Source organism: Dunckerocampus dactyliophorus, chromosome 9, assembly GCF_027744805.1.
Source record: "Dunckerocampus dactyliophorus isolate RoL2022-P2 chromosome 9, RoL_Ddac_1.1, whole genome shotgun sequence".
In the NCBI taxonomy this organism is placed as follows: Eukaryota; Metazoa; Chordata; class Actinopteri; order Syngnathiformes; family Syngnathidae; genus Dunckerocampus; species Dunckerocampus dactyliophorus.
The window spans coordinates 3,195,626-3,209,560 of NC_072827.1; the positions used below are offsets into that span (position 1 = coordinate 3,195,626).

Below are 13,935 nucleotides of genomic sequence, written 5' to 3' on the forward strand. Positions count from 1 at the left end.
TTGAATAGTCCTCAAAGCGCTTCAAGCCATTTGCGCTGCATTCCAGCAGGCTTTATTTGAACACAGCGTGGTCTGTGTTTTTTAAATAGGAAACTTGTTTTGGTGTCAGTCCTAAACACCCGCCGCCCTCCACTCACCGCTCACACCCGACTCTTATCAGCCGACCTCGTCTTCTCCTCTCCAGCTGCAAATTAGCCAGCAAACTGTCTCGTTGCATAACCAACTTTTTTTTTTAAGGAGGAAATGTTTTAGAGGGGGAGAAAAGGGGGGAGGCGGGTGGGAGTGGTATGCCACGCATTGAGATGACAGGAAAGGATGTGTGCGTGTGCGTGCGTGCGTGTGTGTGTGTCCTGCCTACATTTTTCTTTTCCGTCCCCAGAGTGCTTCCCGCACACAGAATCAGCCGTGGTGGATTTTATGTAACGACGACGCCAACAGGATGTGACTTGCTAGTGTGTGTGTTTATTGTTTGTGTGTTTGTGCACTATAATGTCTTGGCGAAGGATGGACAAAGGAGGGCGGTGAGGGCCTTTGAGTAGGAAGACGATGACAGAGACGGCGCCAGTGTTTCTCCTACACACATTCATTTATTTGGGCCGGTACGCCATGAGTAAATTTAATAGATTCGGCGCTACCTGTTGGCCCTCGCTCACAAAGACATTAGAGTGGGCACCGCCTGTGAATGTCGCTTGTCGTTCCAACTCCTTACAGAAGATGTCGTCGTAACTCATGATTCTTAATAATAATAATGGATTCCGTTTTACTGCGCTTTTCAAGGTACCCCAAGCACTTTACAATGAAGTGAATGAAAAATGTAATTCATTTTTATATTTAATTTTCATTTATGCATGCAATTATCATTTTCTTGACAAAACGCCTTTATAAATTCCTCTAAAATGCACTTTGGACATGTAATTATGTGTATTAATGTTTGAAACGATGACATTGCCGATTTAAAAAAAACAAACAACAACCAAACAAAAAAAAACGTACACATTGACTTAAATAAAAAATATAGATAAATTAAATAAATACATAAATGAAAGCATTTAAATTAAAAAAAACAAAAAATAAAAATGACTTAAAAGTGTAAAAAAATAATAGTAATTATAAAAATGACTTAGGTAAAAATATAAATGAATTAAATAAAGGCATAAATGATAGCATAAAAGGAAAAATTAAAAAGTAAAAATGACTTCAATAAAAGTGTAAAAAAGAATTTTAAATAAATACATATAAAAGTGACTTAAGTATAAATGAATTAAATAAATACATAAAGCACTGATAAAAATATAAAAAAATAAAAAGTGTAAAACTATTAAAAATAAGTTTGAAAAACAACTTGAGTATAAATCAATTAAATACAGTCAAACCTGTCTGTAGCGGCCACTAAAGGGAAACGGCAAAAGTGGCCGCTATAGGCAGGTGGCCGTTATAGACAGGTTGACGGCCATGTTGAATTTTTATGCGCACATATTGACATGTCTGTGATTAGAAGCTTGTTGTATTTGCAGGTACGTATAATTACACTGTTACATGTTGACCAGTAGAGGGCACTGTGGGACTGCGGATAAAAGTTAATAAACTAGGTTAATAAACTAGGTTAATAAACCGCTGTTAATAAAGCGATTAAAGTGCATCGGCGACGTGAGTCTCTCCTTCCCCACAACAAGCGGCATTACAGTAGTGACCAGTGCACACCAGGAAATAAACGGTGTCACTGTCTGCAACACACTCTAAAGAAGACGGCTTTTTTATGTGGAACAACTGACAGTTTGTGTGGATGTTGTGAATGATTGTGACTGAGCTAGGACTCAGTAATTAAAGTCTACACACGACGGCTTCATTGATTGAAAAACGAAATTTTTTCGTGCATGAAGCTTCTGCTTGAGTTGGCATTTTGGCCGCTACATGCGGTCAGATATTGACCAACGGAGACAAAATGGGTGGCCGCTGGCCGCATTGGACAGGTGACCGCTATACACAGGGTTTATAACGCGTACATTTTCTGCGGGGGATTTGTCAGTGGCCGCTATAGGCAGGTGGCCGCTAAGACAGGTTTGACTGTATATAAATGAAAGCATACATAAAAAAAAAAGAGACAAAAGTATAAATGAATTAAATGCATATATGAAAACATAAATATAAAATATAAGAAATAAAAATGACTTAAATGGTGTAAAAAAATGTAGGTGTAAAAAATTAAATAAAAAATAAAAATACTTAAATAAAAGTGTCAAAAATAAATAAATATGACTTAAATAAAACTGGATTGCAACTAAAATACCACTGGAAAATGTGGGTCCCAGGTTGAGACCAGTTGAGAACCCCTGATCGAGTCAATGAAAAAGGTCAGACGTGTTTAAGGTTGGTTGGCCTTGGGTTTGGCGGCTATCTTGACGAGGGCGCCCATGTGACCTGCATACATGCGACAAGAGGCAGAAACTCGACCAGATTGCAAATACCTCAAATTCCTCACTTCCTGGCCTGCGGAATGTGGGGAGCATCTGTCGCCGTGGCAACAGGGTCACTGGGGCGGGCCTCCGAAGTCCAAAGCACACAAACATCTACGACTTGGGACAGGACGACATGCTTGCTTTGAAACCAAACCAGAAATCAGCTTTTACAGAGATGCAAATGCTCACTTTTGATTGACACGCTCAGATAATTATTGGTTTGACCATATGTTTATTACGGTGGTGGTAGTTTGCAGTGGTGCAGAACTTTACTACATCATCATGAGCGGCGAATCCTAACGTTTTGTTTTCTGTATTTAGCTACATAAGCGGGTTTTGTTTTCATGATAGATCTCTTTCACTGGATCTCCTCGTAGGGTTTCTGTAGTCGCTGAATGTCACAAATCACCCACACGCTGTAGGCACGGCACTCCAAAGATTCAAGATTCATGAGTTTTATTGTCATATGCACAGTAAAACTGGTGGTTCTGATATGCAATGAAATTCTTTTTCTGTTCATTCTCCCAAAAAAGAAAGAAAGAAAAAAACACAAGAAAATGAATAAGAACAGAAGAAACATAAATCCCAATACATTAAGCAACAGGAGCACAAAGTGGAACTTATCAGAAGAATTCTCATGTCTGGTGACCTTTGACACACTGACCAAGCTCATTCCAGCCATTAAGAGTGAGAATTAAACTTGCATCGTAAATCTGATATAGTGCATAGCCAGTCAGGGGGAAAAAGGACAAAAATCTGATGCATTGGCACCCGCTTGCATTCTCTGCTGGCTATGCCACACGCACACACACAGTATGTGCCCACAAACATCCAGGCTGTTGATGTTTGTGTGCACATTTCATTTCCAAGCTTCAAAAACTCTTCCCAGCTAAATGAATGTGCACAGAGAACACAGTTCTCAAATTCCTCAAAACAGCTGGATGGCACGCTCGGGTGGCGGGCGTCCTTCAGGGCTCATGTGGAATTACACACTCCTGATCAAAGCTTTACGACCAGCTGAAAAAAGTAATGTAAATGCAAAAAGAAGAAATACGAGTGAGACATTTATTGCAAACACGCATTAACATGAAAGAGGCTGTTCATCAGCTGATCAAAAGTTTAAGACCATAGCTTAAAAAAAACAAAACAAAAACAAAAACCTAAAATCGAAATAAAATGTAGAAAAAAGGACTAGGTAATGAGTAGCTGTGCCATTCTTGTTAATCACCTCAAAAATTGGTTCTGGCATGCTTGAAGCCAGTGTTTCCAGGAGGCTAGTGGGAATGTTGCTCCAGGTGGTCAAGATGGCTATACGGAGGGCATCCACTGACTGGAACTGATGTCCATTTTTGTACATTTCCCTTGGCATCCATCTCCATATTGTCTGGATTGGATTTAGATGAGGGGAACACGCAGGATGGTCCAAAAGAGTGCGCTTATTCCTTTTGTGAAGTGCATCGTTGTCCTGTTGAAAAAGCCAGTCATTACCCCACAGACGAGGGCCTTCGGTCATGAGGGATGCCCGAAGGAACATCTCTACATAGCCGGCTGCCGTTTGACGCCCCTGCACCACCTGAAGCTCCATTGTTCTGTTGAAGGATCATGACGACGCCCCCCTCCACTGTGCCATGTGGAAAACATCTCAGGTGGGATCTCCTGGTCTTGGCAGTAACGTTGGAAGCCATCAGGACCGTCAAGGGAGAATAAAACTTTCTTCCACCCTTCAATGTCCCATGTTTGGTGTTCTCATCAAAATGATCTTAAACTTTTGATCAGCTGATGTACAGGGTTAGGGTTAGGGTTTGCAATAAATAGCTTTTTTGTCTCACTCCCATTTCTTCTTTTTGCATTTTGAAGCTCTACTCAGAACCTCCTTGAGATCCAACAGTGCAAAATGGGCATACTTGCCATTTTTAAACGGGTCTTACAATTTTGATCAGGAGTGCACATGAGGACAGAAAGTGTGTGTTTTTGTTGTGTATAATAAGACACACTGAATCAAACCAGTCACATCAGCTGATCCTAATCAAGCATTTTGCCATGGTGATGATGAATGTTTACCAAACTGTGTGTGTGTGTGTGCGCGTGTGTGTGCGTGTGCGTGTGTGTGTGTGTGTGTGTGTGTGTGTGTGTGTCCGGCAGCTGACATTACCAACATTTTTAGCATCGCTGACCTAAATATCTCTGCCCTGCCCACCTGTTGGAGTTGCACTCTTGGTGTGGAATTTGTATAAAATTAGTAAAATACAACAAAAATATAATAATCATGCTGAGTAGACATGATGGCATGATTGTTGCGTCCCCTGATTTTTTTTCAACAGCTTGGATTTGTCTTTTTTACCGTTGATTCCGGTGTGTCGCACCCACTAAATTTAGAGGAAAAAACTGATTGTACATGTATAAGCTACACATGTCTACGTCATAAAATGGCATATTGTGGCGCGCACGAGTCCGTGAGGACCAGTTAGCTCTTTATTTGACAGGAGCCAATCATGAGCTATGCAAAAAAACCCGAGTTTGTCAGCCTATTGGAAATTGCAGGAGGTCATTACTCAATATAACAGTCTGACCCACTGTGTCATCTTACACTCTAAAGGTATACCTCAGAAAGATAACATGTACAAACATGTACCAATAGGAGTTTAAAATGAAAAAAAAAAGGATTTTAAAGTTTTTTGCATAATGCACTTTCTTTGAGCAAACAATTTTGTAGGAGAAGCACAGAAAATGGTGTGTGGCACTGCAATGCTGCCTCTGTCCACCAGAGGGAACCAGAGAACCCGGAGCCCAAAACCCCAGAGGGAGGCTGACATCATTGCAGCGCCCCAATTAACGTTTTTTTCAGATGCAATGCTTTGTAGGAAAACTTAAAAATGTTGGGTTTTCCATTGCAAACTCATATTGGTACATGTTTGTATATTTGTCAGGTACACAAATTTAGTGTTGTTAGTAAATTGCTGTTAAAGATGACACCGTGAGTCAGACTATGTTTTTATACTGGTATATATACTGACCTCCTGCGATTTCCAATGGGCTGATAAGCTCCTTGTGAGTGCCCTGATAGCTCGTGATTGCCAAAGAAAGAGCGACCATTCCCTCACTGACTCACCAGCGGCACAGTATTTAAACAATTAGTAGTAGTTCTGAAGTAAAAGAGATGTCACGAGATTAGAATTTAGCCATAAATTAGCCACAACGTATATATACAACAAAAGGTGGCGAGAAATATTTCTATATTGAATAAAGCTAAATATGTTCTTGATCAAAAATCACTGCACACTCTGTACTGTTCCTTAGTATTAGCATATCTAGCGTATTGTGTGGAGATATGGCGTAATCATTACAAAAGCAATCTTCATTCACTCACTGTATTGCAAAAAAGATGGTGAGGATCATTCATAATGCCAAGTATAGACAACATACAAACCCTTTATTTTTAAAATCACATATTAAAATTTGCAGATTTAGTATTCTTTCAAACTGCTCGAATAATGCATGAAGTTAATAACTTCTTACCCAAAAACCTCATACAGTATTTCTCTATCAGAGAGGAGAAATATGATCTCAGAGGAAAATGAAACTTAAAACATTTATATGTGAGAACTACGCTGAAAACCCACAGCATTTCTGTATGTGGAATTAAATTATGGAACGGATTGAGTAAGGAACTCAAACAATGTACAGAGATGAGCAAATTCAAAAAACAACACAAGCAGTTGATGTTTGCTAAATACAAAGCAGAAGAGTCTTGATCATCACAATGATTATTCTGTCAGGTTTGGGGTTTTTTTTAAGTTTTGTTTTTTTTAAATTTATATTTATTATATATATACTGTATATATATATATATTTTGTCTTCTTACTGTTATTATGTATTATTATAGAAAACATGACATGGAAAGCAGGAAGTGAACAACAGGTACTGTACTAGATGTAGATGGATGGGGGGTAGGATTAAATAAGCTTTGCTTCTTCCTACTCCTTTTGGACAAATGGAATTGTGAAAGGATGATTCATGAGATGTATTCCATTGGAACCTTCATGTTCAAATAAACTAAACCAAAACAAACTAACGTTGTATAAGCGACTCATACACCGGAATTTACGGTATGTTTTACATCATGCAACTAAGGGCTGTTTGGAGAAAAAAGATACGCCATTACTTTGGATTAAAATCTCATCTGGCAGCATATTTTCTCTCTCTGAAATGGTAAAAAAAAACAAAAAATCAGCCAGACGTGAATATTTAGGGTGGTGCATTCTTTTAATGACAGGAAACTCCCATTTCTACAAAATGTGCCGTGCTGGCTGCCTCACACGGAATCTCTCTGGGCTGTGCCACACTTCCTTTTTCTTTGTCAAAGTGCAGACCTATCCCATCCGTCTCTGGAATGCAACGTGTAGCAAAATTCCTTCGCGTTATCTCCGCTATTATCATAATGGTATCCCAAAAAAATGGTTCTGATCATAAAAGGAAATTTGGCATGTCAACCAAAATCCTCAGTTGCTTCTATAACGTCGACAGGTCAACGTATGCCATCAAAATGATCACGTCGGGCATGCGCTGGCTAAATCGTCAAGGTGTGACAGGGCCTTTAGGTGCACTATGGAAAGTGTCCTTACCGCCTCCATCACTGTTTGGTACGGTAACTGTACAACACGTGATAGGAAGGCACTCCAGCGGGTGATCAAGACCTCACAGAACATTGTTGGGGCAGCCCTCCCCTCACTGCAAGACATTTATAAATCTAGAGTCCTACGCAGAACACACAACCTCATCAAGGACAGCACACATCCACAACACTCATTATTCACACTCCTACCGTCAGGCAGACGCTACAGGAGTTTGAAGTCCAGGACCACAAGGCTGGCAAACAGCTTTTACCCACAGGCCATCAGGCTCCTCAACGAAGCACTCACACACGCCGCACGCAACACAAACACACACACTCATAACACTCATAACACTGAACATATTATTGTTGCTTTTAATTTATTGGTATTAATGTCTCTGTTGTCGTTGCTTTTAATTTATTGGTATTGGTGTTTCTTCTGTTCTTATTGTTTTTCTTGTGTTTTCTTTCTTTTATTTTAGGGCGAATGAACAGAATAAGAATTTCATTGCGTAGTATAACCGCCTGTTTTACTGTGCATATGACAACAAAACTGTTGAATCTTGAATAAAAGACAGCCGTGATGGATGGTTAGAGCAGTGAGGACGTGTTAAATGTTAACCTTCATGCCAGAAGGCTCCATTGAAACACTGAAACGGGATGGGAAGGAGCACGCCCCTGCTGCACAGCTGTGACGACCAAATCGTTCCACATGTGCAACAACAACACTTGGCGCAAATTATTATGTGTCAAAATGACAGTTCCCTCACAGCGAGAGCAAGGATCAGCTCACTTTTCCCGTCGTTTAGGCATGACCTACATTAAGGAGAGAAAAAGGAATCACTCCCAAACCGCAAATTAAAATTCCCATCTTCTGTCATTTGACCCACTTCTGCTGTGTGTGTGTGTGTGTGTTGTGTGTGTGTTGTGACAAGCGCAGGAAATCAGTGTTATGTGAACTTTGGGAATGTCCCTTTGACCTTCATCCTTGGAGGGCCTTCCACGCAGGACATATGGATATAGACAACCTACAGCCTGCGTTTGGAATATCTTTTTCTATAGATAACTGGAATAAACAGCTACATTACATTACAATAGATTGATTGATGGACATACCGATAGACTAGTCTACTATATTAATCCCAGGAGGGAAATTAACGTCAAACACTCCAGATTTGGCACTGCTTTGCTCATACAAAAAGGAAAAGCTGTAGAAAACTCCCAAATATCATCACCTGTGTCATATGAGTTTGTCAGTTCATTTTTATGGAGAGTTAGTTCCAAATCATCGCATCCTTCAACATTGCCTTTTTTACCTTCACTTTTTCTTTCCTTCTTCCCCTCAACATTTTTTTTATTTTTTATTTCTGTTTATTTGCGAAAAGATGTCAAGCATAACTTTCACTTTGACACAAATATTTTTTGCTTTTGTGACAGCTCAAATATCTAAACAACACAAAAAGGGGTTGTTTACATCAAAATAACAATTTATAATTTATATTAGAATTAATTATAATTATTATAATTTAGATTATAATTTATAATTTTCACATTTGGAACTGAACTATGTATGTGCAAGCGTGTGGAGATTTGCGTCATCACCTCTTTTTGCCTCTCACGCAAAAAATACGTAAAAGACGTATAAATACGTTGTTAAGTACCTCTTCACATGAAGAGCACCTGCACGGCGCAAGGAGTACAGTGCTTAAGAGAGATAGACATTAAGTTGTTCAGTCAGCAAAAGATACATTGAATATCCAGAGATGGGTGGCGCAATACTTTAAGGAAGAAGCAGTTGAATTCTGATGCTGATTGTGATAAAGGTGGGGTTTAAGGAATGTATTTTTGCCATTAAAGTCCGCTTGCATGAACCCCGCAGATCCAGCAGCTGATACAAACCTGATAATGAGCATGATTGCCACCTACAGGACTGGAGTGGAACTGTAACCATATTGTGTTTTGTGTCCCACAGGAAATGGCCATCCGGGCACTGAAGCAAACGGGAAGCAGGAACATTGAAGCGGCGCTAGAGTACATCAGTAAAATGGGCTACCTGGACCCCCGCAACGAGCTCATTGTCCGCGTCATCAAACAGACGTCGCCAGGTACGCAATCGTGACCAATCATGACCCACCATCACAAGGCCTTTTTCTGACTGGTGTGGTAACATTAGGCAACGTCCTTATGTTTATTTGGTGCTGTTTTAGGAAAAGCAGGTATGCCCCCTTCAATGGACCACCGTCCTGCAATGGAGGCCTCAGGTGATGCAACAGGTGCTATGCCCCCTTACCACCCAATGGGGGCCCCCATGTATGAGGGTGTACCTGGTTATGGGCCAGAGGGACCTTACATGAGTCCTCCCCCTGTCATGAACTACATGATGCCTCCATCTGGGGCAGCACAGGGTCCCCCAATGGGGAACCCATTGGGTCGTCCTCCCAGTATGGGCAGCTACACGCCAGTGATGGCCACCCAGAGTAACCCCGCCAACACCATGTACCCTCCTGGGGCCCAACAGAAAGGCTATCCTGGCGGCATTGAACAGCACGGGCCCATGATGAGCTACAATGTCCCCAGTCAACCTCTGCAGCTCCAGCCACAGCCCCCGGGGGCCCCCGTTCCAGGCCAGCACTATGACTATGGCCATACCAGGCCTCACTTAATGGAGCCTGCAGGCTATGGAGTCAAGAGAACCGCATCCTTTCAAAACAAGATGGCACCCTCAGACAACTATGTCAACATGCAAGGTAAAGGCGCCATGGGCCAGAACGGGCCAGGAGGAGGTGGGGGAGGGTACCCTGCAACTCTCTACCTGCCCTCTCACTCACACCCGCGCCAGGCAAGCCCAACCTCCCACCAAGTTCATATGATGTCCCGTTCACCAGGTGGGGTGCCAGCCATGGGCCCGGACTTCCCCGATCTTCCCCAGGGGTTAATGACACCTTCCAGGGCTAGCCTCAACCTGGACTTGTATGAGCACCACTGGGCGGGGCCTCCAGGTCCTGAAGGGGCCCCCCCAGCCAGGCAGCCACAACCCCAGGGGCCCTTTAGGGGTGAGGTTCGTGTTCCTAGCAGAGCCAACTCATTCAATAGCCGCTCCGCTGTATCCAACGGGGTTCGCCCAGCGATGACCGCACCCCCTTCTGGTGGAAAACCGGAACCTTCCCTGGGCCCTCCCAACACCATCACAGCTGTCACATCTCCACCCATCCAGCAGCCAGTCAAGAGTATGCGGGTGATGAGACCGGAGCCCAAGACGGCCGTGGGACCGTGTCACCCCAGCTGGATGACTGCACAGGCCCAGGATGCATCAGAACCGCTGGCCTACATGCCAGAAGAGTCTTACTCCCTGGAGCCCCCACAGGAGCCCCGCTGCCCACCTCCGCCTTACCCCAAAAATCTGTTCATGGCATCTGGCGAGACCGGGGCCCTGGAGGGTGCTGGCGCCATCAGCAGGGCTCAGGATCTCAGCAATGCTGCTTCCAGAAGCGCACACAGCGGCAGTGGAGGGAGCGGAAATACGGACGACGGAGACCAGCAGGTGAAGGAGAAGACAAAAGTCAGCAAGGGAGACAAAACCCTCAAAGACAAGAAGCAGATCCAGACGTCGCCCGTGCCGGTGAGGAAGAACGGACGCGACGAAGAGAAGCGAGAGTCCCGCATCAAGACCTACTCGCCTTTCGCCTTCAAGTTCTACATGGAGCAGCACATTGAGAACGTGATGAAGACCTACCAGCAGAAGCTCAACCGCCGGCTTCAGCTGGAACAGGAGATGTCCAAGGTAAGGAAACACTCATCCACCCTTGTAGTAGGGATGAACGTGTCCCAGTAAGGGGTAAACACAGAGACGTTGGAAAGGCGTTGCTTGACAGAACAAGCATATGAACTACAAATAGTCGACCAAATGGTGTGTAAAGTATTAGCTCCCTCGTGCTAACTTTTTCTCTCTTTAGAACGCACAGAAAAGAGAAAAGCACATATGCTCATGTTTCACATGAGGATTGTGGATGATGGGCAAAATTCCCCCAAAAAAGTGAAGTTTTCCTTTAAGGCTTTGACGCAGCACATAGCAGACATTCTAAGCGTGAATATCCACTGTGGAGGTTATTTGACAAGGACAAGATGAACAATGTGAAACTTTTCTTGCATGGAGCAGGATTTCGTCTTTATATCATAGAAATCAAAAATGAAATCACTTGGAAATGTATCAAGGCTGGCAAAATTATCGCGTTTGTTTTTATTTATCATGCAATTCATTGATTTATTGATTATCCTGGCAGGCCTGACGTACCTGCAGCACGATAATATGCAACTGCAGACGTGCTGAATCAGCCCAGATTATAATTTCACCGACTGTATTGGTCCATTATGATTGGCTGGAGACCAGGCCAGAGTGTATCCCGCCTCTCACTTGAAGACAGCTGGGATAGGCTCCAGCATACGCTCAGTTCTAGTGAGGACAAGCCATCCATCCACCTTCTTCCGCTTATCCGAGGTCGCATCGCGGGGGGCAGCAGCCTAAGCAGTGAAGCCCAGACTTCCCTCTTCCCGACTACTTCATCCAGCTCCTCCTGGCGGATCCCGAGGCGTTCCCAGACCAGTTAAGAGACATAGTCTGTCCAAGGTGTCATGGGTGCCCGCATTTTGGCCGCCACCTAGCTCGCTCTGCACCCAACCCCTTTGGCCCATCCCACGACTGGTGAGCTCATGAGAGGGGGGGCCCACGTTACCCTTTCGGGCTGTGCCCGACCGAGTCCCATGGGTGCAGGCGCAGCCACCTCCAGGCCTGGCTCCAGAGGGGGTCCCTGTGACCCACGTCGGGGCGAGGAAAATCTAGGTCCAATGTTATTTCATTCACTCTTTGTCTGGTCCCTGTCATGAAAGCCCCTGACAATTTAGCTCCTAGGACCTTTGGGACACGCAAATTCTTCACTCCTCCACGATAAGGTGGTGGCCCAGGAAGGAGTAGTGAGGAGAAGCAGTACAGAAAATGGATGGATGTACTTTTTATTTAGTCCCATGCAGATGTTTGTGCCACATAGAAATGTACAGCTTTCCAAATTGTATCGTTATTTGGATTATTTGTGAATTTACCAAGTCTAACCTGTCTTACTTTTTGCAGTAGGAGAGCACGTTAGTTTAGTTGCCGACTGCTCATGATTTTTTAAAATTTTTTTTACATTTTTCTGCACTTGACTGTAAAATTAAATGACTTTTTCTATAACTTGCGTTGCAGTATTTGTAAAATCACAGTAAAAGAGTAGCATGTGTTCATTCATCGCACAAGATGTCAGAGCTGCTGCACATGTCAGGCGGCATAGATGATATGTGGCTTAAAATGGGGGTTTGAGATTCTGTGCTGAAGAGTTCACGCTTTTAGTCTCTTCTCCTCCGACCCCCTCCGCAGTCATTTGCGAGACATTTTCAGGACCAGACAGTTTATGACCAGAATTGTGACCCTCTTCTTTGCTCTCCTGGTCTACCTGCGCAGGCTGGCCTGTCCGAGGCGGAGCAGGAGCAGATGAGGAAGATGCTCAACCAGAAGGAGTCCAACTACAACAGGCTGCGACGCGCCAAAATGGACAAATCCATGTTTGTCAAAATCAAAACGTTGGGGATTGGCGCCTTCGGGGAGGTGTGTTTAACGCGTAAGGTGGACACCTGCGCACTGTATGCCATGAAGACCCTGCGCAAGAAAGACGTCCTCAACAGAAACCAGGTGACGTCCTCTCGAAGAGTCGTTGATGTGTGTTTTGTTCGTGTTACTGACGTAGAGCACTGCTGTGGACACAGGTGGCTCACGTGAAGGCGGAGCGCGACATCCTTGCGGAGGCGGACAACGAGTGGGTGGTGCGTCTATACTATTCCTTCCAGGACCGTGACAGCCTCTACTTCGTCATGGACTACATCCCCGGGGGAGACATGATGAGCCTGCTCATCCGGATGGGCGTCTTCCCCGAAACTTTGGCGTGCTTCTACGTGGCCGAGCTGACACTGGCTATTGAAAGCGTCCACAAGATGGGCTTCATCCACCGCGACATCAAGCCAGACAACATCCTCATTGACCTGGACGGACACATCAAGCTCACCGACTTCGGCCTGTGCACGGGCTTCCGATGGACTCACAACTCCAAGTACTATCAGAAAGGTGAGCGGCATTTGTTGGATCCCATTAGATTGTGCGGATGCTACACTCCGACTCTCACTTGTATGTTTTTGGAATGACTTACTGGGCACCCTTGTTGTGTCTCCAGGGAGCCACGTGAGACAGGACAGCATGGAACCCAGCGACTTCTGGGACGACGTGTCCAACTGCCGATGCGGCGACCGACTGATGACGCTGGAGCAGCAGGCCAATCGGCAGCACCAGCGCTGCCTGGCTCACTCGCTGGTGGGCACGCCCAACTACATCGCCCCCGAGGTGCTCCTCCGCAAAGGTGGGCTGCAGGAAGCGGCATCTTATTCGGTCCCCTTAAAGGTGACAGGCAGTAACGTGTGTCTATGTCACCAGGTTACACCCAGTTGTGCGACTGGTGGAGTGTGGGTGTGATCCTGTTTGAGATGCTGGTGGGGCAGCCGCCCTTCCTGGCCCCCACTCCCACAGAGACCCAGATTAAGGTCAGTACCAAAACAAAGGTTGCATACTGAACAATCTGATGCCGAACACATGTACCATTATGCTGCTGCTGTAAGGACATTGTAGGTATTCAGTGTTTCCAATCACAAGCACAGCTCAAATGAGACTGTTAGTAGACCCATGAACACAAAATCTGGATTTTACCGTGTTGCTGTTCTGTATAAACGGCACTTCTCCCGCCCTGTTGTGTTGGAAGCAATTGTCGCTGCCTGACAAGTACTTTAAATGT

At 44.3% G+C, this 13,935-nt stretch overlaps 1 protein-coding gene across 1 annotated transcript in view; it reads left to right on the forward strand.

Moving 5' to 3' along the window:
- Nucleotides 1-13,935, forward strand: part of lats2 (large tumor suppressor kinase 2) — a 41,087-nt gene that overhangs the window by 17,855 nt on the left and 9,297 nt on the right. Inside the window, exons 3-8 of the mRNA XM_054786751.1 lie at nucleotides 9,042-9,174; nucleotides 9,277-10,850; nucleotides 12,561-12,788; nucleotides 12,863-13,217; nucleotides 13,324-13,506; nucleotides 13,581-13,687. Of these exons, the coding sequence (XP_054642726.1) occupies nucleotides 9,042-9,174; nucleotides 9,277-10,850; nucleotides 12,561-12,788; nucleotides 12,863-13,217; nucleotides 13,324-13,506; nucleotides 13,581-13,687 (2,580 nt within the window). The remainder of the gene's footprint in view (nucleotides 1-9,041; nucleotides 9,175-9,276; nucleotides 10,851-12,560; nucleotides 12,789-12,862; nucleotides 13,218-13,323; nucleotides 13,507-13,580; nucleotides 13,688-13,935) is intronic.